This window comes from Clarias gariepinus, chromosome 24 (genome assembly GCF_024256425.1).
Source record: "Clarias gariepinus isolate MV-2021 ecotype Netherlands chromosome 24, CGAR_prim_01v2, whole genome shotgun sequence".
NCBI lineage: Eukaryota > Metazoa > Chordata > Actinopteri > Siluriformes > Clariidae > Clarias > Clarias gariepinus.
This window is the reverse complement of record NC_071123.1, coordinates 16,582,880-16,608,257: the sequence shown is the minus strand read 5'-3', so window position 1 is coordinate 16,608,257 and position 25,378 is coordinate 16,582,880. Positions and strand designations below refer to the sequence as shown.

Sequence of the window (25,378 nt, the reverse complement as noted above, 5' to 3'; positions counted from 1 at the left end):
CTCCTTTTCGATTCTCGATTGATTTCTAAAGTAAGATAGTCGTCTTCTGTCTTTGACCTTGCTTTCTACTTCCACTTCCTCACTGGATTCCTCCTTGCTCGGATTTTGTAATTCTGCCAAAGCGCACACGGGTCTACCCTTAAGCCGCAGATATGACTTAATCGATTACACTGCGCTTCCTAAAGCCTGAGGCACGAAGCAATTGATAAGATGTCAGGTTTATTTTTAGTCTTCAGCGGATTTATGTCTCTAGACAGACGATCAAGATTCAAGCTAACAACAGAGCTTACAACTGTTAGACATAGTTATAGGTAAAATATTACACCACCAACATGGGATCCATTCTAATGGGTCAGAGAAAAAATGGGTGTTTTGTACAGCGGTAAGATCACATATTTCTACAGTAACAAAGTTAATGTGTATAGTCACATTATGTAAGGATACGTACTGTACTGTAGGTTTAAATAACATTTAAATGAAGGAGTCTCCAGTGTCAAAGCTTTGGAACATGGGAATGTCCTCAAACTAAAAGAAACTAGTTTCTCACTAACATGACGAGCTGCATTTAACTTGAGGGAAAGAACAAATGATGAATTGTTTTTGAATAGAAAAGGTTTAGCTTTGAGATTTTTATGTGGTATAAAAGAAATGAAACAGTTAAGGAATAGCTGTCTGTGGGTTGTTCTACAGTGACATGACTTTGAACCTACCAAGAATATTTTTAAGAAAATGGTTTATATAGGGTTCAACTTCAAGTCTTACATAATCCGCTCACTATTTACTATGTTTCCATGAGCCAGTGAAATTAAGGAATGTTTTACATGTAATTTTCTTGTTAGAAATAAAAAATATATATATTTGCATATCAATGAAACAGAACGCACAAAACCTTTTTTTTTGGTTCTTATAATTTAAATTGATATAAGCTGAATAGGGATTGGCCCCCTGTCCAGGGTGTACCCCATCTCGTACCCAAAGTCTCCTGGGATAGGCTCTAGATCCTGTACATAGAATAAGTGATATAGAAGATGAATAAATGGATTAATAAGTCTTATAGATCTTCAAAACATGGTCCCAGCTGAAAAACAACTCCTGCCTTCTGATATCCCTGAAAATTGCTCCTTTTTCAAATGCGCCATTTTAGTGTCTGTAATATTAAATAGTGCACTGGGACACCCCTTTGCTGACGTGCGTTTTCTTAGCCAATGAGAACGCAAGAAAAAAACACACCTTTTCCCCCACTCATCTTTAGACCATTATTGGGCATTTCCCACTTGTTTTATAGCTTTTCCAACCTAAGGTTGGTTAAAAACACACGGAAATGTTTATTGTGTTTATTTATATTTAAGAGTTTTAATTCACAATGACATCTTCATTGTTCAGCAATATTGAAGTTAAAATACAATAAACGACCTAATGAAGGCTAGGTTAGCTGTTAGCGGTTAGTCGATAACCTGTCCATCTTAAGAAACCCGACAGCCTGTAGATAGTTCCATATCAGTCTGGTTTTGAATTTTATATCACTAAACAAATGTAATTAAGGATATAATCACTTATATAAATAACACTCTTATATAAATACATAATGGATATCCGTTGCTAGTGAAAGCCAATACGTGCTAAAGTTAGCAACATTAGCCCCAAAGACTGACAAAATTCAGCAACCGAGTTTTAAAATCAGATGTTAACAATTAGATGTGCAATGATACACAAACGCACAAGTGTTTCAGCAAGACGTAAAAAAACTTTTCACTAAAAAATATACCATGGCGCCTTCTTCAGCTTTTGATTTAGGAACATTGTGTGGACTTTATGATCCAAGAAAAATCATTTTGTTTGTTTGCTTTTATTTTCCATCAAGTTTCTTTCCCAAATGTTGTAATGAGACCTAGTCATGTGACTAAGCGCAACATTTAAAAAACAATTGCAACTTTGCGTGTAAAAAAAAACATCCTTTTTTTATTGTACAATTTTAACACATTTACTTGGTCACGGTATATAAATCGTTCAAACAAAGACCCTTGTCTTCTTAAAACATTTTAACCAGTGTTTAAATGAGTTATTCTTTTGTTGTGAGGTTCAAAAAATGAGCTGAAGACATCTTTATAAATGTTTGACTAACGACATTACTTTGTGCAGTACATAGAATCTGCTGTATTCTTTTTCCATTCCTAACGTGCCAGATGGCTTTTTTAAATCTAGCTTTTTTAAGATTCTTGGCTTCACACTTAGAGCTTCAGCTTCTCACTAATTCCCGAAGCAGATGTTCATTACTGATGGCTGTTGACATTATTTCGAAAGTGGTGCCGCTGCAAACTAGGTCACCCAGTTTCCCGTCATCCGTCTGCTACTGCGCTTGATGAACGCGTAACGTAGCGCATATTTTATAGCTAGAACAGAAAAAAAATCCCGAATATGACCCTTTTATCATTGCCATTGTTTGTTGTTAATGTACAGGGTGGGTGAAAATGAACTAGGCAATATGTAATGGCTATAGAACTTCTAGTTCTATAGAACCTTCTGGTGCACCACCCCATTTTGCTCTTAGCATTTTCCAGGACGTTGGCTGGGACGACAAGGACCTCATGAATGGCCTGCAAGAAGTCCAGATCTCCGTCCATGTGATATTTTTCACAAAGGATGAGGTGTACTGTACAGGACAAAGCCTTGCACACTGGAGGACTTGGAGGCTTGGATTTAGGAGGTTCTCAGCCATATCCCTAACTACCTTCTTCAGAAGACATTCAGTGCATTCCAACCTTGCCTGTTCAAGAAAACTGGTTTACGCCACCGTGCCTATGTCGCAAAAAGATTTGCTTTCTTTTTCCCATGCAATAAATACATGTACAAATAGTTTTAATAAATTTTTAGAAATCTGGACTTTACCTAGTTACTTTTCACCCAAAGTACTTTTACCTTTTTACTTTTGTATTTCTAGTGTATATACGCACTTCAGATTTACGTACGTAATGTCTTTTGACTTTGTAATTATAAATATGAAAAAAACAATAAGCGAAGGTGTGTCCAATAATGATTCATGCACCACAAATTACAATGCAATTACAGCTTCGAAACAGCTATGATAAGAAGCGATTAGCCTTTTGGCAGCATTGTGTTTCAGTTTAATCCACTTCTCCTTAGCAAATCATCTTTAAATCCTCAGTGTAATGTGGGTCCCTGTAATGGAGTCTCAAAACATGATGAGCTTAATTTCTTATCGCCAAAGAGCTTGATTTTTGTTTCGTCTTATTCCCCCCAATTTTTTTTTTTTTGCCTTAGCAGGGGAGTGTAGAAACAGAGATGATGAAAGCCCCAACTATTATTACTGCACTTTTTCGGCCAAGGAAACTATGAACAAAAATGCGGCTCACTGCCAGGAATGGGGTGCTATTACTTTTCTAAGGAATCAGGATGATGGTTCTCGCAAAAATTTTAAATATGACAATTTGTTTGGGACCTCCGGTGAACAACTTTGCTCTGGTTTTGTTAAAAATAGGTTACACCCCTTTCAAATCCGTCCTTGAACTCATTCCATTGAAAATGAATGGAGTTTTACAGTGTAGAAACAGTGAGTCAGTAAAAAAAAAAAAACATCTGTTTCTAAACTGCCTCTTCTTGCTCTATTTTGCACAACCCCCCCCCACAAACCTCATACCAAAACGTTCAACTGGGTTACCTCTCTCAAGCAACCCAAAAATCACTACTCTTGCACCAAAAGTCCCCAAGAAATCCATCTCTGAGTCAGATGACAGGCCTCCATATTCAAGTGAGTGAGCTGTGCAGAGAGGTGCGCTGTTATTGTGACTTGGCTTAAGCCATGCCGACTCTCCTTATACACACCCACTGGACTCATAGTGATTATATCTTTGTAACTTTGTTGGTGCGAATGAGCCATTTATACCGAAAGTGATGCACCATCTTTCAGGCCCTACTTCGCAGTTTCTCCAGAAATCATCTCCAGTTTCTTACTTCCTTCTGTGGAATTCTTGTTCCTGCTGCTTTCATGTCCCCTTGCAACTTTTTTTTTGTTGTGACAACTGACTTCTTTATTAGTTTGGAGGCATGCTCAGAATTTCTGCGCGTGCTGGAAGTATATTAAACAACAGAAAAAAGTCTCTAAATGCTTCTTTGCCCTTACTGTAGGTGTTTGTGAATTGTCAGACAAAAAAGGCACCTCCAGGGTCCGGGTTTGATTCCCACCTTGGGGTCTTTGTGCATGGAGTTTGCACGTTCTCCCTGTGCTTGGTGGGTTTCCTCCGGGTACTCCGGTTTACTCCCAACAGAAGAAAAACATACAAGTTAGGCTAATTGGTGTTCTCAAATTCCCCGTAGTGTGTAAATGTGGACTGAAGGTCCTAACATGGTTGTAAAAATGGGAATAAATACAATGGCCACCATTGAAGGCTATTGGCCTCCTCGGCGTCTAGTTGGACTACAGAGGTTCCTAGATGGATGGATGGATGGATGGATGGACACATAAGAAGAACTGAGATGGATTCTTTTCAAGTTTCTTTGACTTATGCTAAGTGAATATATTGCTTTTTTTAATGGGCGGGGTTAGGTTTTTTGGGTTATTGTATATGATTTGCAGGCGTCAGGGATCCATTATCAGTACACAAGCGGCTCCTGGATTTTCCAGGAGATGTGGGATGTCGGGAATCTGATATGATGTGTGTTTACATACTTTCTATTCTATCCTATCAGACATAATAAGCATTTCATCACATATGACACTGTGTATGGTTGGAGACATAACAAATAACATTTGAATTTGAATTAGATTTTCCTCCAACCCTGACGTTTGGTTAGTTTTCCCATTTTCTCAGATAAATACCACCTTATGTGTTGTGATTGGTTAGAAGAATTCAGTCTCATCTATGAAATGTGAGCTAATCACTGTTCATTCCATACAGGGGATGCAAGTAAAGATGGATTGGAGAGGGTTGGTTGTTTTTACCAATTGAGAATTAAGGCAAAATTTCTTGCCTGGACACTCAAGTGAAATTATGTTTATGTAACCATATTCAGAAATAATATTGACTGAATGTTGGCTGCTGTTTTTGCCGCATGCAGGTCTGGATAGCTGGATGAACCTGACTGAAGTCGATCCCGATGAAGAGGTTCAGGGAGAGATTCACCTGCAGATCTCACTGCTGGGGGACGGCGACGTGCCACGCAAACTGCGCTGTCAAGTTCTGGAGGCCAGGTAACTTTAAACCACATGACTAAATCTGATGCGTCCCAGCAATTAAACTGGACTGAATTCTATAACAAAAAGTTTTGGGTATTGAAATGCTTTGGTCTGGTTCATATGAACTTATTAAAATGTACTTTTTGTTTTGTTTTGTTTTTGTTGCTCTTTTTTTTAGGGATCTTGCTAAAAAAGACCGCAACGGAGCGTCCGATCCATTTGTCCGAGTCAGATATAATGGCAAAACCCACGAAAGTGCAGTAAGTAAACGTGTCCTCGGGTTTCCACTAGTCCCCAAAAGTTAAACAAATGAAGCTGGGGAAGGGTGAAGGAAGGAAGAGGAACCCTGTATGACATGCCATCCTTTGTTTAGCTTCTCCTTCTCTCTTGGTCTCTATGGAGGGAGAGATAGTGAAGAAAAAAGTAATGAAAAAGACTATAGAATAAAGGTAGTAAGATGGAAGGAGTGGAAAAAGGATGGATGACAAGGGAAATTTAAAAGGATGGAAAAAGGGTAAATATCCAAGTAAAGCTAGGGAAAAACGAAAGGACGGGAATATGAGTAAAGAAATAGCTGATGGAAGGAATAAGTAACAAATGATAGATAAAATGAAGTGAAGAATTAATTAATGGAAGAAAGAATAATAGAAACTTTCACACTGTACTAAACACATTAATGATTTTTTAAATTAATTATAAACCCGTCTTCCCACGGTTCAGTGCACAAATATCAAATGTCATGAATATCTACAGTACTGTGTATGCTGCTAGCAGTCTTGCTAGATTTCTTTCTTGTTTATATTTTACAGTATTTCCCCATTGTCTAAAGATTTATGACACTTATATCTTAAATATGGCCAATATGCATCTGATGATGATGTGCTTAGCTCTGTATCTCCACTTCATCGCTAGCTGCTGTAGACTTACGCAACACTGTGGCTGTGTAGGTGGTGAAGAAGTCTTGCTATCCACGCTGGAACGAGAGTTTCGAGTTTGAGCTGGACGACACTCTGACCGACAGCCCTCTCAGCGTGGAGGTGTGGGACTGGGACCTGGTGAGCAGAAACGACTTTCTCGGAAAGGTAAGTTCTCAAAAGCATTAGAAAAAAATCCCTCAATGTGGCTGTGTGCCAATTCCCATCCACGAGCCACTTCTTCACTATCACATGACCGAGTCAGATATTTGTAGGATGTCATATTAGCAAAGACATGGGATGTGGGATGTTCTATTAGCAAAGACAAACTAATGACCCTCTCTCAAGCACATTTACATTTACTCATTTGGCAGGCGCTCTTATCCAGAGCAACTTACTTATCCTTTTCTTTTATTTCTTGTCTCCATCGCTGTCCTTACTTAGCCCTTGTTTGCTGGAGCTGTGATTCTGCAGGTCTTTTGTTGGTCAGTTTGATTCATTAAATTGATGGGCCAGATTTTGATTCAGGATCAAATCACTCTTTAGATAAATTTACAAATGTTAAACATTTAGAATTCCTTCTAAATATACAACAGCTTTTGCAGAATTTTGCTTTTTTCGTCCTCTTCTTCTTTTTGAGTTTATGGCCGGTTAGTGCAATACTGCCATCTACTGAGCTGGAGTAGGGGGAAAGAACAATTTCCACAAGTTATATACGTTTTCAGTGTGTATCAGCTACTTCTAGCAGTTCTTGATAAGTTCTGCCAGAAATATAGCTGCTTTAGACAGTTCAGACAATAAACTGCTGTCGAAGTGCTGTTGAATAAGATCGAACTATTAAGGAAATCACAATGTCCAAATCAATCAGTTCACAGCTCTGTTATTATATGTTTTTGTGCATTATAAAACCTTATCTTCTATATTCACGTGCCGATTTTACAGCTAGTATGGATTGACGCTTTTTTAATATTGCCTACATATGTACATACATTTGCAAAATTTACAACTTTTTGTCGGGCTCTAAAACCTGCATGTTATACATGTAGGGCATTTGTAAAACTTGAGGCAATATGATGATGCAATATCAATACCAGAATAAATTCTGATTATAATTTTATAATGTTGTAGTAATTGCAAAAAGTCATAAGGATTTTATTATTAGTATTATAAGTGTATTCACATAGGTTATGGGTGCCGTTTAATAGGAAATTAAACAAGAAATCAAGAGAAAACATGTAAATTATAATGGTCTTATGATGGAGCCTAGGGGAACACCAGAATGAACCTGAGCTGATTTGATGCTCTGTTATTGAGATCATACTGTATGTTCGACATATTTACATTTGTAATCGATGCATTCCTAAAAAAGTAATTTATTTATGACTAAAGTGCTAAAGTATGTGCCTTTGTTTTCTTTTGTAGAAGTGTAGAACATGACCTCATCAATCATGTGCGAGGTCACATTTTAGGGTTCATTTCAAGTCAGTCAACCCGAATTTCCCACCCTGCGAATAAACGTCTCGATCATTGTCTCCGCCTCGGCTTACTTTGACATTTAATTTTCGAGTCATTTGACTTGTCATGTCCCATGCTCTCCCTCAGGTCCTTTTCAACATTAACAGGCTGCAGTCGGCACAGCAAGAAGAGGGCTGGTTTCGCCTGGGGCCTGACAAACCTAAACACAGCCAGTACGAGTAAGTGGTTTACATTCCTGCCATCTACGCCCCAAAAGTCTATACAATGAAAGAGTAAAGAAATCTGAGGAATGAGATTCAGAGACAGGCTTGAGACCTGAGCTGTGCAAGAATCGAAAAACAATAGTCATGACAAGAAATACAACATAGCTAGCATAGGTTTGTATCGGCTCGAATGATAGGACATCCTAAAACAATAAACAGAATGTTTTTCTAAATATAGTTAAATATCTACGTATATGGACGAATCTTTTTTTCATTCAATAGCCTGTATCTCATTTACTTCCTTCAGTCAGTGTGTACATGGAGGATTATAAAGCAGACTAAGATGATCTCGGGGCTTATGAGAATACAGGGATTGGGTCACTGTGATGACAAATGTGGCATCTGTGAATGTTTGTGTCTGTGAGAGAGAAAAGGGGAAAGCGATGAGGATTACGAGGATGTCACGTGTCAGGTGTGACAGAGTTTATAGCACGGATCGTCCATCCATCTGTTCATTCATGCATTTACACACTTTTTCACTGTGTGGTCAGAAGATGATGATTCATTTTTTAAAGCAGTACCTGACATTATATGATGCAAAAAAGAAAAGCAAAAAAACAAACGTGAAATTAATAAATAGCACAACAGATGTTACATTTATGCATAATATTGTAGTAAAGCTAAAAATCATAAATATAAATATGTAAGTATGAAGACCTACTACAAATCATAGAAAACTACCAAATGAGTAAATAGGTAAATTAATCAGAAAACAGATTTAATATTTATGATTTTCTGCATCTGTCACTTTTATCTTTTAGCTTTAATTATATAAATAACTAATATAACTAAAAAAAATTGATAGATGGATAGATAAATAGATAAATAGGTAAATGTAATATTTAAATAAACAGAAATAAAAGATAACAAATAATTAAACAAATATACAGTATAATCTATTATTTTTTATAAAAAATAGGAATAACATAAAAATCTCTCAATAGTTCCGAAATAAACAAGGAAGTAACTAAAATAATAAATTTATAAAAAATTTATAAATAAATGGTTAAATAAATAAAAAAAATATGTTTTAGCTGTTTATTACAGTATATAAATAATTACATAATTCGGCAACTCAAAAAATATGATAGATAGATAGATAGATGTAATATGTAAATAAAAGGGAATAAATAATTAATAATTAAACAAATTAATATACAGTATAATCCATTATTTTTTTTTTACAAAAAAATATGAATAAAAAAACAATCTTTAAATTATTCCGAAATAAATAAGAAAGTATTTAAATGAATAATATGGTGAAATAAATAGAAATAAAAAATATATAATAAACAAAAAATAATAATAAATAAATAAAGTAATTAATGAATTAATTAAATAATGTTCCAAAGATCTGATGATGACCATTGCATCGCATTTCAACCCATTCTTTTACAGCATGTATGAAAAATCATTGACATCCTTCTCCGACATGGTGATGTAATCCTAATGAAATTATTTGTAGGAAAAATCTGAAGGCTAAGAGGAAAAAAACTAAGCGCAATCTTTACATCCTTTTTTTCCTGCTTAATGCATGCTGGAATAAGTCAAGCTGCCATCGTTATTATTATAATTTTTTTCTTTATCTAAAATTTTCTCATCTTCCTCCTGATTGTTCAATTTTTTTTTTTAAACGCCTCTCCATCTGCTGCCTGCTGTTCGGTGACTGGCTGCCGATGGCGGTGCTTGGCACACGCTCATTTGTCTTGAAAACTCCCACTCTCCCGTAAGTGATAGTCCTCTTTGGCATTGAGATCATGGAGTGCAAGTGATGGAGTGGAGCTGAGCGAGGGTGTGCTGCGAGTAGGCGCCGGGAAAAATATCATGCCGGAGAAGAAGGAAAAAAAAAAAAAAACAGATGCGAATCAAAATAATGGCTGGTATTTTCTCATACAAGGCTTGGCATTGCAGCATGTTCTTTCTGGAAAGGAAAAAAATTAAACAAAATGGCACAGTGGGATGGGATGAAATGGAAATTTTATATGCTGCAGATGACATTTTTTTTTTTTTTTTCATGACTAGTCCCGTATTAAAACTTGTATGCCCAGAAAAATTTTAAAAAATCGTTTTTAAAATATAATATTATCAACCAAAGCAAATCATTTCAAATAATTCTCGTAGTTTGCTGAAGCTCATATAGTTCTCGTTTCATTAAACATTTCAAACAGATCAAACAGGGTGCAAAAACACTTTGATTTGTTTTTTAAGCTCTGACAGATCGGATGCTTCTCTGACCTTCGGCAGCTGCCGCCTCCAGACCGTGACACTGTTTTTCCTTCCCTGTGCTCGTTTTCAGTCGATTTCTTCACGCCAGCTTTCTACACCTCCATCTACCCACATGCTGTTAAAGCAGTCTCTTTTATGGGCCGTTTTATTCACAGTAATAGAGTCATTTTCTTTTATTATTGTTTGTCTGTCCTTCTGGCCATATTTCCTGGAACCATTTAAGTGGAGTGAGTCAGAGCTTGTGTGTGTGTGTGTGTGTGTGTGTGTGTTTTTTTTTTCATTTTTTTTTTTTCCCGTAAGCTAAAAGCAAGACAAATCGCAGTATTACACAAGCGTATGAGATGAGTGAGTGCGTTTCTTACACTTATTTTTCAAAATGTAGTAAAACCTCTTGACTTCTATAGAAGGTTAAATATCATTGAGGTTTGTGGTGATGGCAAAGCTGTTCCTCAATACACATCTCTCTTTCTCTCTGTCTCTCTCTCTCAATTTCTCCCTAAGAGGTACTCTGGGCTCCTTGCGGCTGCAGCTTCGGCTCAGACATGAGACGGTCCTGCCGTCTAGCCATTACCAGCCACTCACAGAATTACTGGGCCGGTCCGTCGAGACTCACCTCAACGTGAGTCTGAGTCATTACCACATATATGACTTTACAAAGTGGCTTTTATTTCTGTTATTCTAATTTTAGAAAAAATTACTTCCTCCAGCTTTGTCTGATGACGACAGTGGGGATGGCATAACCAATTCGCTTTAAAGGGAAACCAGCTCGGAGCTTATTTTGCTTTCAAAAGGGGTTATTGTTATATTGTTCTTGATTAGCTTTTGTCTGGATCACCATGAATGGGTCCATCTGTGTCCAAAAAGAAGGTACAGTGAAACCCCCGATTGCGAGTAACACGGTTTGCGAGTGTTTCGCGAGACTGGCAAAGATTTTAAATAAATTTTTACTTGAAAAACGAACAAGTCTTGGTTTACGGGTACCGAGTATCATGTATCACGCATGCGCTTTTTGTTTTGAACTGAGCCAATGTTTTTTCTCACTCTTGCTCTGCGGAATTGTGGGTAATCATCTCCTCTGCTGGGTCTTTGTACGTGTCTGTCAGTGGTATAATCAACATCCGTGCACGCATTTTCTCCCTCAGCCTATCGTTATGTGTGCGTGCGCGTAATTTGACACCTTGCCGCGTTCACACACACACACTCTCTCTCTCTCCCTTTTGCTCTTTCTCCCTCTCTCTCGCCTTTAGTGTGTGTGTGTGTGTGTTTGTGAATTGGCACGGTGTTAAATTACGCGCGCACACACATAACGACAGACCCAAACACACACACACACACACACAGCGCCTGCGCGCATATATGGAAACACTTATCTGTCCGGATTTATTTAAAAAAAAAAATTAAAGGTAAAGAGAAGTTCTATTTTTATTTTATATCTTGTGTTAATTATTTTTATGTATTTATTTTTTGGGGCTGTGGAACGAATAATTCGAGTTTCCATTATTTCTTTTTTTTTTTTTTATATATATTTTTTTGTTTTTTTTTCCAATTTTCTCCCTAATTTAGTCGTGGCCAATTCCTCCCCGTCACTAGGGGGCTCCCAAATTAAGGCTACTACTACCATTCAGCCAGGAGGGCGAAGACTATCACGTGTTTCCTCCGAACTGCTCGCTTACGCACCATTAGGGGCAGGAGTAACACACTCTGAGGAAAGCGCTAGCTGCTCCTTCCGCGTACGCGAGCTCACAGACGCCCCTGATTGGCTGTAGAGCCGTGATTAATGTGGGAGCGCAAGTACCTCTCATCCCTCCCCCCTGAGAGAGCTCGGCCAATCAGCTCTCTCTGTGCCTCCGGCTGTGAGAGGAAAACAGCATCACCCGGGGTTCGAACCTAAGTTTCCATTATTTCTCATGGGAAAATTTTATTTGGTTTACAAGTGTGCTTCCGGAACGAATTATGCTCGTAATCCAAGGTTCCACTGTATAATATGCAAAACATAAAGACATTATGTTGCAGAGCAGTCCAACTTCTTTCTTTTCTTGCTCATCCCCACCCTATCTCACTGAAAGCTCTAACATGAGAATACGGTCTACGTTATAGGGCAACTGGCCCGACCTGATCCTGCTAATCGATGAGACGACGACGTCCGAAAACAGACAGGAAGTAGCCACGAACCTGGTGAAGCTCTTTCTGGGTCAGGGACTTATCAAGGAGCTCCTGGATGTACTTTTCAAACTAGAGCTGGAAAAGAACAGTACGTACAGTATATAAAAAATCTTATTTACGAAATCTTAACCTGACGACGTGGTTAGTAACACCCACGCTTTTTCTGATGTTCCTCAGCCGAACCCAACACCCTATTCAGGAGCAACTCTTTAGCTTCCAAGTCCATGGAATCCTTTCTAAAGGTAATTGAATGAATCATATTCTTTTTTTTTCCCCTCCAAAGATTTGAGTTTATTGTTTTAATAAACGTTTCAATGTTGTTTCATGCTGGAAGGTGGCCGGAATGCAGTATCTCCACAGGCTTCTGGGTCCCATCATCAATCGCATTTTTGAGGAGAAGAAGTACGTGGAGCTGGATCCTAACAAGGTGGAACTGAAAGAAGCTGGGTAAGAAAATGAGCCTAGCCATGAAGAGCCACAGAAAGTTCTGGCAACAGTGTCTTCTCATACGGCCAATAGGTTATGTCAGCGTTTACACAGGGAAACGTAGAGAGGAACAGAGCTAGCCTAGGTTTAAGCAAAAACAACACCTGCCAATCTGATTTAATTTAACAAAATGGTTTCAATCCCTTGATATTCACCAGCCTGTAAAATAGCACTTCATCCATCTCGGGACTGGCACATGTGTTCACCCCCAGTGGCTGGGTGTGGGATACAACCCCAAGCCATTGTGAAGCCTACCAGTGAACCACGAGTGCCATGATTCATGTGTTGATTTTTTAAATTTTTATTATTTAAGTAATCTCATAATGCATAAGTGTTATGTCATAAGTGTTTTTTTTTGCCTATTATGCAAAATTTACTTTTTAGTTTACATTTTTGGAAATTCAGACACACCTCAAGTGTGCAAGTACAAACAAAAATCATCAGTTTTCTCCATGTATTAATATTATCTACGGCTTAAACAAGCCAATTAGATTTTCCCTCTAATGTGACCTCATATAAGAGCCATGGTGTAACTCAGCAGTAGCTAATTTACATAAATACTGAAACAGCATGTAAGTGAAACAAAATGAGTGCAAAGTATAAAAATAGCTAAATTATGTGACTTTTAAAGTGATGATGCAATGCCATACAACTTCACACAAAAAGAAAAAAGATGAGCTGAGTGAGCACTAATCCCTAATGCTTATGGATCACTTTATTTAAATTAATAATTTCATCCAAGTCTAAGCACCTTTATTACAGACCCATTATAAGTGTTTGCAGCATGGAAAGTTGTTCTACTGTCTAAAAGGTAATTCAAATTAAACTCACTCTAATGGACAAACCTAGAGTTATGGCTAGAAACCTTTTTTTTTTTTTTTCGTTCCAATACTGTAGCTCAATGGTTCCGAACCCTGTTTATGGAGGACCCTTTGTTCTGCACATATTAATGTATTCCTGGCACTATCAGACTCATTTCTATTCATCTTCAATATTCAATTCTGTTAATTAGCTGATCAGTTGAAGGTCATGGTGTGCTGGGAGTTGAAAAAAAACTTTTATAACACTAAAATGTGCTGGGCACGGGGTTCTCCAGGTCCAGGGTTAGGGACCACTGCGGCAGATGATTAAAAACTCTCTTGAAGCAAAAATTGCTCTTTTCTCTTGACCTTCTTTGGTGTGTCTAATACCCCGTGAAGATCCACACCTGGGCTCACTTGAGGCTGAGTGCAGCTACAAGTGGGCTCACTAGTCTGTCTGATTAAGTCTGGGCACAAAACTTGTCACACTGTTTCACTTCTTCAGCACCAGACAAATTCCCTCGATGGATCAAATACGAAACAGAGAGACGGTTAGTAAAGGCTCGTTTAAACCCACTGTGAGAGACATGGTCACATAATAGTTCTTTAGTTAACGAAAAATTCCACAAAACTATTAGAATTGTACATTTCCTTTTAGACGCCCCATTACTAATAAGAACTGTTTAAGATTTTAATGTAGAACTCTTTGCTGTACTTTTATTTGCTTTGGGCTTAAAGGTGCACGGGACTGCATCGGCTGCAGACGGAAGCCGACGTGATCCAGCAGAGCTCCAGCCTGCTCCAGTCGTACCTGTCCGAGCTCATGACGGCCATCTCGCAGTCTTCCTCCTACTGCCCGCTGCTCCTCTGCCAGGCCTTCCAGCAACTCTACCAGCGAGTCCAAGCACGTTTCCCAGACCCAGAATACAGGGTAAAGCTCTACTCATAAAGTCAGCACCAGGCTTTCTTTTGATTTTGATGCGTTCGATTCCCACCTCTGTTTCAGTGTGCATGGAGTTTGCATGTTCTCCCTGTGCGTGGTGGGTTTACCCCAGGTACTTGCCAGTAGTGCATGGTGTACCCCGCCTCATGCCCTAAGTCTCCTGGGATAGGTCCAAAGATAACGATAAAGATAAAGTGGTATAGACGATGAGCGAGTGAGTGAATGAGACGGCAGACGCATTCGAATTCATTTACTCTATGAGCTGTACAGTGTGTGTTTGCTTTATTCCAGCATTTTAAAGCCTAGGTGTCTGTGATTTAGTGGCTCAACCTACTGCGAAACTTGGAAATTTGCCCTTTTGCTGAGAAGTGCTCAAAATGTGCTTAAAATGTGATTTATGCTTCATTTTATAAGTGAGGAAATAACTTTTTATTGTTTCGAATAAATGTCATCAAGCCTGGCTCCTGAAATATATGGAGTATTCTAAACCGTAAAGACTTGGAAGTGTTAAGTAAGAAACACAATGTTTCCTGGTGTTTAAAGAAAACTTTTAACACCAAGGTGGTATGCCAAAGCGATTGGTTTCTTTTTACAAGGGGCGTTCAATAACTAGGACTCCTTGTGAATGAAGGCATAAAAGCGATTGACATTTATAGAAGAGTTCAAACATTCAAAAGGTTTAAAGATGTCTGTGAATGACGACCCCAGCCGAGGCGGACACCTTGTCGCCAACTGGCGGGAAAGACGCAACAGTCCTGACTGAGCTCAAAGCCATTCCAACATGTTTGGGTTATTAAAGGAGTTCCTGGGAGGCCAGGGTTTCAGAGGTGAAGCAGGAATCTGGACATGGCTCTGGCGTAGAGAAAACCTTTTATCTTTATGGTGCATTAGTGTAGCAGAGGATTATATAAAGAAATAATGTTGTTTAATTAAAAGTCCCAGTTTGACTTGAACAGTCCTCACATAACAATTGCCTTGAATTGGTAAGTACATTGCTGCTTCCTAACTATGTCACTCTCTCTTATAGAAAGTGAAGTTCATCGCTGTGACAAGCTTCCTGTGCCTGCGCTTCATTTCTCCTGCCATCATGTCCCCTAAGCTCTTCCACCTGAGGGAGAAGCACGCCGATGCCCGCACCAGCCGCACTCTGCTCCTCCTGGCGAAAGTAACTTCGGCTTCAGAGTCATTTCACAACATATCATCTGACGAGAGCTGTAAAGGCGACCTGATATGCAAAATTTACTTTTTAGTCATTTTTTTCAGATCACGTCTCCACAAAACAGACCATTATGAAAAATATTTTTGTCAGACATTGCAGTTTTTAATTAGTGTTACATAGTCATGCATTTGGGTTAAGGTCATTAAGGTGTTTCTGAAAACAACTGACCTTGATTCTTGACACATTTTAACCTTAAGCTAACACGATCCCGCTTTCCAGGCTGTTCAGACCATCGGCAACCTGGACACGCTGGTGTGTTGCTCTAAGGAGCCCTGGATGGTGCCACTGCAGCCTGCCATCCAGCAAGGCATCGCCCAGCTTAAAGACTTCATCACGCGCCTGGTCAGCTGCCACGACTCGGAAGGTAAACTGATGAATTCAATAAATTGTAATTTTCCTTTTTAAATAAAAAAAAAGCATGCTCATTCCAACTTGTCGTATTTGATCAAACTGGAGATGCCTGAGCAGTCAGAAAAACTCATGCTTCTAATGAGATTTTGGAGTGATTAGTTGCGAATTAGTGTAGGGAAGTCCATTAAAAAAGCATGCAGCTTGTCACGTTATTGAAAAACAAAAACTGCTTCTGTCCTGAAAATCTAAAGGAACAACCTCTGACTGTTTACTGGAGACTTGCTAATGTAAACAGACGTTTCCCAGACAGTAGTCGTATTCTATCACACGACTGTAGATGCAGCACCTAATGTTTGAATCCACTTATAAATATATTTTATTCACGGTTTTTCCACCAGACCTCGGTTTGCGAACTCGCATGACCCTCCAGTGCGGCTCCATGGAAAAAGAAGGCTTCCTCTTCCTGCACAAAACCAAAGACAAGAGCATTCTCATGACCTCTCCCTTTAAGAAGTATTACGTCATGCTCAGCAAAGACACGCTGTCTTACTCACGGACTCAGCATTCCAAGGTGAGTGACACTACATTAACTTCTCCAGGTCTCATCCATTCCGAATTCGCTTAATTCGTTTCTGTTTTTACGACGAAGCAGAAGAGCTCGTTCATCTCCCTGCCCAAGATCCGTGCGGTGGAGAAGGTCGAGGAGAAGTGCTTCGGCAGTGCCAACGTCATGCAGATCATTTCGAGCGAGGACTCCGGGCAGCAGGAGACACTTTACCTGGATTGCAAGGTACAAAAGGTTCAACAAGGGATTACAAACCAAATTCTAATCCAATTCTAATTGCTTTTCTCCATAACTTCTATCCCTGATTGGATCACTGGCCAATTCCCTAACCAGCAAATTCTTTCTTTTTACCAAAGAGAATGAATAAATGTCTTTCTCCCAAGCCAGGTATTGCAATTCGCCCTCTTCAGACACCCATTATTGGCTAGTGTCACTGTGATTGACAGGGAAGAGACAGCGTGTCAACCTATTCACCCAGAGCGCACAAGCAATCTTGTTATTTTGAACCCCTGGTCACAGATGTCGGTGGCATCATCGGGATTTAAACGCGCCGTCTTTGTAAATGCTTTTTTGTTGCTCCACAAGAAAGTAAAGAATTTAACTTTGCATAATAAAACTTGTTCTCCCAACCATGCGCACAGCTTGTGTATAGTCCCACACAATTATGTTGTTTTTTTTGTTGTTGAATATTTTATAACCAAACTCCCACATCTGGTTATATAACAATTTGGCTGGATCCTATAAGGGTGTATATTTATTTATTTTTTGTTTTTTTTTTCCGACTTATGTGAACCTAGCTGGTGATTCTTATGTTGCATAACGGTTTGGAATATTTTAACCTCCCGCCTATGAAATCGGCCATAACATTATATATAATCATATATCACATGCAAATGAACTTGAGTAACTTCCAATGGTTAATATGTTAATATTAATATGATGTTAACCCACCCTTTGCAGCTATAACAGCTTCAACTCTTCTGGGAAGGCTTTCCACAAGTTTTAGGATTGTTTCTTCGCTCTAATTCATTCCAAAGGTGTTGAGGTCAGGACTGTGCAGGCCAGTTAAGTTCTTCCAAACCAAAGTCGCTCATCCATGTCTTTATGGGTGTTGCTTTGTGCACTGGTGTGCATGACGGCCGTCATGTTGGAACTGATATGGGGTTGTTTTTCAGGAGTTGGACTCTGCCTCTTACCTTCAGTGAAAGGAACTCTCAATGCTTCTGCATACCAAGACGTTTAGGAGAATTTCATGCTCCAAACGTCCTGTTCCTACATGACTACGCACAACAAGGTCCAACTGGTCCAATATGACCAGTGCACAACTCAAGGTCCATAAAGACATGAATGAGCGAGTTTGGTGTGGAAGAACTTGACTGGCCTGCACAGAGTCCTGACCTCAACCTGATAGAACACCTTTGAGATGAATTAAAGCGGAGACTGCAAGACAGGCCTTCTCGTCCAACATCAGTGTCTGACCTCACAGAATGGTCAAGAATTCCCATAAACACAGTCCTAAAATGTATGAAAAGCCATCCCAGAAGAGGCGAAGCTGTTATATCTGTAAAGGGTGGGCCAACATCATATTAAACTTCATGGATTGACAATTGGAAGTTCATATGCATTTGAAGGCGAATACTTTTGGAGATATAGTGTATGTACAGTACCAGCAAACCGGTGACAGGATCATGGGCACGCAGGGCTCATCCATGCCTGTATGGAGCAAAGTCCAGTCCGTCTGATCTGATCCCACAGAAAAGCGAATGCAGCACAAATGGCTGAAAAAGTCCGAGCTTGCGACGATAGAAAAACAACAGAACGTCCAGTGCACCACAGATCACCGCACACGGGGCCCGGCAGGCAAAGAGCAGAAAGGAAATCCGACTCGGCCTCCAAACTCCTCAGATCCCAACCTGATTGACAACAAAATCCAATTCATGGAGGCCCCACTCCACAGTCTAAAGCATCTTCTGCCAAACACCACAGCACACCCTCAGAAAGCCTGCCGGGCCACAGCCCAAGATGGGTCACAAAAGGAACCCAAAACCTAGGTGGTTTTAACATTATTAATTTTAATGCTATGTCTGATCAGTGTATACATACAGTAGAAGAGCAATTAGGAATGACGTTAGTAAAGAATCAACCCTCGAAGGTCAAGTGTTGCCCTATCAGCTGCTCTTTTGTGACATTCTTTAATTTAACTTTAAGTCACAGCTTGTCATTTGATAATTTGGATAATGTGAAGCCCCGGGTCTTAAACTTACTCTGAAGTTGGAATCACCATCCGTAAAAATGTTGAGTAAACATTCTCATTCAGACATTGTGCTAATTGGGTTTTGTAATAGCTGAGGCTCAGATATGTCTCTCTCTCTCTCTCTCTCTCTCTCTCCATGACATTTCTTTCTTCAGAGTGTAAATGAACTGAATCAGTGGCTCTCGGCTTTACGGAAAGCATGCAGTCACAACACCAACACTATGAGCTGTTATCATCCAGGCATCTACAAGGCTGACAGATGGAGCTGCTGCCACCAAAAGGAGAAAACAGGTACTGCAGATGGTACAGCAAGTGCAAAAGTTGGAACGGCTGATGGTTTTTGTTTGGATGAAATAAAAATATATATCCATTTTACAGTTATTACAAAAGATTTTAAAATTGAAACGTATGTGAATACTTAAAAAAAAAAAAATCAAAGACAGTAGTTTAATTTGTGCACATGCCCTTACCCCTGCTCTTACCATTTGACCATTTATATGTATAATAATAACCGTCTAAATCTTAAATCTTCCTATTTCAGACCCAGGCTGCGATAAGACCAGGCACGGCGTCACCCTGCAGGAATGGTCCGACCCGCTCGATCCAGACCTGGAAGCTCAGCTGATTTACCGCCACCTTAGCAGCGTCCAACACGCCATGAGGTACTCACTGACTCACTCGGACTCACGGTTCATAAATATAAAAGCATGAAATTTGACATGTGATGCTTTGTAATATATTCCAGGAATAAATATTATGAACTGATAAAGCAAGAAGAAGCTGATGACGAAGACGATGATGACCAAGGTAATGTGAAAATTCTTTAAGAGTTCACAGATACAAAACTGTTACTGTAAATACCAAAATAAATGTGTTAGGTCACAATTATATTCAACTAGCTCTGCGTCAATTGAAGCTCACGCTTAAAACACAACGCAGAGGCTTGTAGTTGAAATAGTGGGCATGTGGCTTATAGAGATCTTGATTGATCTCTATAAGCCACATGGCCACTAATCAATGTCATATACTGCCTGGCCAAAAAAAGATTTCATTTAGTCACCTTTAGATTTGATTACAGCACACAATGTGTGGAATTAATTCTTCCACAATTACAGTCATGGAAGAAATTTTTTTAGTATATTCAGGTCAGCTGACTTAAATTTATTGCCACATAACGTTGCTGAGTCTAGACCTGAGCGACTGAAGCAACCCAAGATCATAACACTGTCTCCAGAGGGGACTAGTCAGAGGGGACTATGCATGATGGGGGCATTGCGTCATGCGCTTCCCTTCTTACCCTGACCCTTACCATCACTCTGGAATAGGCTCAATCTGGACTCATCAGATCACATGACTTTTTTCCATCACTCCAATGTCCAATCCTTACGTTCCCTAGCAGATTTAAACCTTTTCTAGTCTCATTAACAAGTGGTGTTCTTATGGCCACACAGCTGTTTAGTCTCAATCCTTGTCACATTGTGTGTATTTCAAATCTCCTTAGTTGTTTTCTTTGCTCGATGCAGCTCAATAATTTCACAACCAAAATAAGCTAAATGTGGGAATATAGAAGAAAATGAAGAACAATATACATGACCTGGCCAAAAATGGTCACCATTTCAGAAGGATCAAGGAAAGGAAAGAACTAAGGAGGTTCTAAATAGCTGGAATTGGGTTAAAAACCCTTTAACACATAATCAAAACCTGGAAGGGTTGGGCCCCCGAGAGACACGGTGGTAAAGTTCTCAACCAATCATCTGGAGATCGCTAGTTTGATTCCCGGGTGCTTTCTCAGTGGGTTGAGATGGAGAGGTAATTAGCGCTCTCACACCAAACATAGGTCTACAGCCAATCATGGGTGTCTGTGGACTCACGCAAGCGGAAGTAGCGGATAGCTCCGAGTGTGTTACGCCACTCCAACGGTGTGTGAGTGAGCAGTCCAAAAAGATGAGATGATAGTCTTTGGCCCTCCCTGACTAGTAGTAGTAGCCCTAATGTGGCTGTTCCATACTGACGTCTGGGAATTGGATACAACTGTATACTGTAAGAGTAGAGCTGAACCATTGAAAAGAAATGTGTTGTTCTCTTTCCTTGACCATTCTGAACTGGCAAGGTTTTTTTTTTTTGGCTTGGTAGTACATACTTATACTTAACATAATCACTTGTTTGGATACTTTCCTCATGATTTCTCATTGTTTCTTCCAGATCAGAAGAAGGTTGACGGTATAACCAGCCTTTTGAAGATTCTCCAAGATCTTCAGGAAGCTCACGCCGTGGTAGAAGAGGAGGAACGTTTGAAAAACAAGAATGTTTTCCTCGAATTACAAACATAAAGACAGAAGCTACCAAATAAACGTATTAAATACTGGGTGACACCAGTGGGGGTTTAATACTGTATGTGAACCTGCTAAACTGAAACGCAAAGAGTCCAAATTTCAGAACGGTGTGAGAGCAGGTTCTTATCTGAGCTATGATACGTGGGCTGCCTTCAAAAGAACTTCTTTCTCAAGCAAGTGTAGGACTAATAGTGTGTAGTGCGTATTTTACATGAGTGTACATAAGTGTTACAGGTTATTAAGGTCACCAACGCAAGTGCACTGAAAGTTATGAGGTTTGGCTGGTTATTCTTGCTTTTATAGGCACTTTATCAGGCATGGATTTTATCATTGTGTTATTTAATCAAACAAGCATTACTTTTTTTTTTCCTTTGTAAATAACGAGTCCACAAGTATACAGTATACGCTCTTATTTTAAATGATTTTACAAGTGGACTTCCTGTGTACAATTTTATGGGTTTTTTTTTTCGTACTATTAATTCTGCACTATTTATTCATACCCTGTTCCTGATTGTTTGTTTAGTGGTTCCCAGAAATTCCCGAGGGTCTGCCACAGCATGGATTTGACTAATTAGCCTCATATCATTGATGGATCCTTGATCTCTGATTTAAACATGTAGGTGCGAGACGAATCAGTATTTTAATCTCTGAAGGTGGAAAGGTTGTGATGTGCGTTATCACAAAGGAGTAATTAACTACAGGGTGATTCATTTGAAATAGGCCCCCGAATATCCTGTAATAAGTCTCACTATGATGAAGCCTTCTAAACCAAAGAAAGTTTTCTTCTAGACACATCTTGTCGTGGCGCTTCACGTGTTTTGAATGTACCAGAGCCAGTGACAGAAAAAGAAAACCATATTTCTTTCCAAATTCACTTTGACAAATTCACTTTTTAAAAATAATTGGTGACCCAATAGGTTTGCACTATGAAGATGCGGCCTCTTTTAAGTGAATAACCCTGTATATAGGAAGCAGTACGTCACAACATCCTTTTTTTTTTTTTTATCTCTAAGCGTCATGACACAGTCGAGCACAAGTTATTTTTTGCACTGTCATTTTTAATTCTATTCACGAGCATTGCAATACTAATGACAAAGATAAAGTGTATGTATTATGTTTAAGTGTTTCACAACAATTGTGACCTTTAATCAAACTTAAAGCAAAATCAACCGAAAACTGTGCACTGTTGAATGCAAACGTTTGCTTTTTGGGTGATTTAAATCCCTTTTTTAAATGACACCTACAAAAACAATATTAAAAATGAATCTGCAGTATGTGCAACAAGAAAACAATTCCAATCTTGAAGCAAATACGTATATAGTGATTAGTGCAAAAGTGTACATTTAGAAGTCAATACAATACAAGTAAGCACGTTGAGAACTTACTAAAAATGGCGCTAGATTTTAATTTCCTACGGGTGTGCAGATTTTTGCACCCAATGGTATGATGTAGGAAAATGATTGTAATACATGTCAAGTATTATAATTGAAGGTTTTAATGAAGGAAACTACAACTTTCATGAAGGTAAATGTGTGAAAAATAGGTGCCTACTATTACAAATAGAAGCTTTGACTTTTAACACCTTGCACCTTCAGCGTCCGCATTCGATTCACGTCTCGGTTCTTTGTATATGGAGTTTGCATGTTCCCCCCGTGCTTGGTGGGTTTCCTTCGGGTTCTCCGGTTTCCTCCCACAGTCCAAAGACTTGCAGATGTTGCTAACTGGCGTTCCCAAATTGCCCCTAGTTTGTAAATAAATATGATGGTCAATATTGGCCTCCATGGTCCCTAGATGAACTATAGAGGTTCCTGGATGGATGGATGAATAACCATATACAGTATATATATATAGCGAATAATATTTAATTCAGTGCACTATACCCTTTCCAAATCCAATTCTTGCATTTCCAATCCAATCTTGCATTCCTTGTGGGCTCCTGCCAATAAGCAGCTCATATTATCTCCACATTATTGACAGTATTGCTAAGTGATGCGGCACTTGGGATGCTCCATCTGTGCTCAGTATTGATACAGTTATCAATTATTCAAATCTTGAAGTATATAGTTTCTATTGTTGCCACGCTTCAATTTGTCAATTGTCAATTTTGTATATTATATTAGTCTGTCCAAAACCATTATCTTTTACAGACATGCATTTTTTATATGCATTATAGCGTGTTCTATTGTCATGACATGAATGTATGCATGATACTGTATGAGATGATTTTTAGGTAACAGCCTTGTTTTGTACACTAGGTGGCTCTGCAACATTAAAAAATATATATCCCACAAGCCTATTGTATATAAATCTGTGAAATCTTTAAAAGGGATGAATTGATTTATTTGTTAAGATTAATCCATTGATTAGATCCATGAAAGTGATGATCCCTAACTGAAAAGTCGCACTTATTCAAGTAATTTTTGAATTCAAGCATCGACTACACTTTGTCTTGTAGCATGATTTTTAAACGCTTACTGGTATTAAACACTCAGCTGTTATAGCAGGACTGCTTTTGTGACGCGCCCAGAGTGATGATGGCTTCGACAGAATGGATACTTTCTGTAGGATGAATTATTGATGCCATATGGGTTCGATTTTAAATCACAAGTGTGCACCGGGACTAGGACCCTTTAGGATAAGTGGGCGATTAGATATGAGACTAGATGAAGAAAGAACATTCGTTAATATATCACTGTATACAAAATCTTTATTGTGCTTTAGATAACTGAGATTTAAGTCACCAATTATGTTTTTAAAAGAATTGAATCTACTAGAAGCTGTAAGTCAGTAGAAGCTGTAGAAACCAGTGAAACTAGTTTATTTTTTTCAAATAGTGAAATGGTAAAATTTGCCGTGGAAATATCTGAGACGGTCAGTTTTACCACGGGAATGAAGGTGGGCAAGATATAACTTAAAGTTGAAGCTAGAGGGATTTATCACAGGAGGGAGCAACATTGGTAAAATATTCTGCAGAAACAAGTGGGATAAGTCAGGAGTGTCAGGAAGGATTGGTCAAAAACAAGACTTAGTTCTGTACACTTCATTCCTCTGTTTTGTGTTAATAGGAGAAGCCTTTATAGAAGAAAATTATTACTATTGAAATTTTTTAATATTGGGGGCAATTCTACTTTCAGGAGCAGGTAGGATTGGTCAAAAGCTTCTATGGAAGTCGGTGGAACTGGTCAAACTTTCTGTGAAAGTAGGAATTTTAAAGAGAGCCCCAAATGTCCTGAAAGGTGTATAATTTTTTTTATCTTGTACACGCAAGATATTATCTTGTGGAAACAACTCATTTATCTTGTGCAGGTTTTTTATAGTTTGTTCAAAAGTTATTTATCTTGTGGAAACAAGTAATTTATCTTGCGGGAACAATTGTTTATCTTGTCTGAATAATTTACTATCTTGCGTGCCCACAGCTCACCTTCTAACCATAAAGAACATAACTGTTGAACAATAAAGCAGTAAAATACCTTGAATCATCAAAGTGTCAATGTAAATGCAAATAATCCATGTTTCTATGCGAAAGATTAGCATGCCTTTAAAATTATGCAGCTAAATAACTTGTACACACAAGATAATAACTTGTCCCTACTGTACATGATGGATAACTTGTGAAAACAAGATAAATACCATGTGTGCACGAAAAGATTACTTGTTCCAACAAAATAATAATATGTTCCCCAAAAATTAAAAACTGGTGGAAACAAGATAAAAAACTTTTGCAGACAAGGCAATAACTTGTAACCACAAGATAATTAACCCCCCCAAAAAAGAAAAAAGAATTAAAACTGGTCAGGATTTTAACGGCTTCATGGGTTACAGATATCTCTGGTGTAAATCACTATATATGGCACATTATTTATTTTGTCTTTTATCGTATTTATATTTTTCCATAAAGGACTAACACATACAGAGGAATGTACAGAACTGTAGGATGTACAGTAAAATCGGAATCATACTAAACTATGGCCAAAACAACCAACTATATCATACAATCTCAACATACTGCTATTAATATGATGTAGCCTGAGACTGTCTCACAGTCCGTTAAAAGCAGTTTATTTGCCCTAATGTCTTGCCTTATTTTCAAGCTTGTAAAGTTGTGTCAAGTATGTACAAGGTCACTTATAAATGTACTTTAGACACTAACACGCACTGTTTTCCAATAAGAAGGCGATGGACCAGAAAAAAAAA

General features: G+C 38.7%; 1 protein-coding gene across 2 annotated transcripts in view; it reads left to right on the top strand.

Annotated features, from left to right (window-relative positions):
• rasa4 (RAS p21 protein activator 4) overlaps nt 1–21,221 on the top strand; it is a 36,495-nt gene extending 15,274 nt beyond the window's left edge. For both annotated transcript variants that reach the window (XM_053485692.1, XM_053485693.1), the window contains 17 exons: nt 5,074–5,206; nt 5,370–5,451; nt 6,139–6,273; nt 7,708–7,799; nt 10,572–10,689; nt 12,168–12,321; nt 12,411–12,475; nt 12,568–12,680; nt 14,258–14,450; nt 15,490–15,627; nt 15,901–16,045; nt 16,431–16,603; nt 16,685–16,822; nt 19,007–19,142; nt 19,393–19,513; nt 19,597–19,658; nt 21,054–21,221. In XM_053485692.1, coding sequence (XP_053341667.1) covers nt 5,074–5,206; nt 5,370–5,451; nt 6,139–6,273; nt 7,708–7,799; nt 10,572–10,689; nt 12,168–12,321; nt 12,411–12,475; nt 12,568–12,680; nt 14,258–14,450; nt 15,490–15,627; nt 15,901–16,045; nt 16,431–16,603; nt 16,685–16,822; nt 19,007–19,142; nt 19,393–19,513; nt 19,597–19,658; nt 21,054–21,181 — 2,126 coding nt within the window. In that variant the 3' untranslated portion in view covers nt 21,182–21,221. The remainder of the gene's footprint in view (nt 1–5,073; nt 5,207–5,369; nt 5,452–6,138; nt 6,274–7,707; nt 7,800–10,571; nt 10,690–12,167; nt 12,322–12,410; nt 12,476–12,567; nt 12,681–14,257; nt 14,451–15,489; nt 15,628–15,900; nt 16,046–16,430; nt 16,604–16,684; nt 16,823–19,006; nt 19,143–19,392; nt 19,514–19,596; nt 19,659–21,053) is intronic.
• The last annotated feature ends 4,157 nt before the right edge of the window (nt 21,222–25,378 follow it).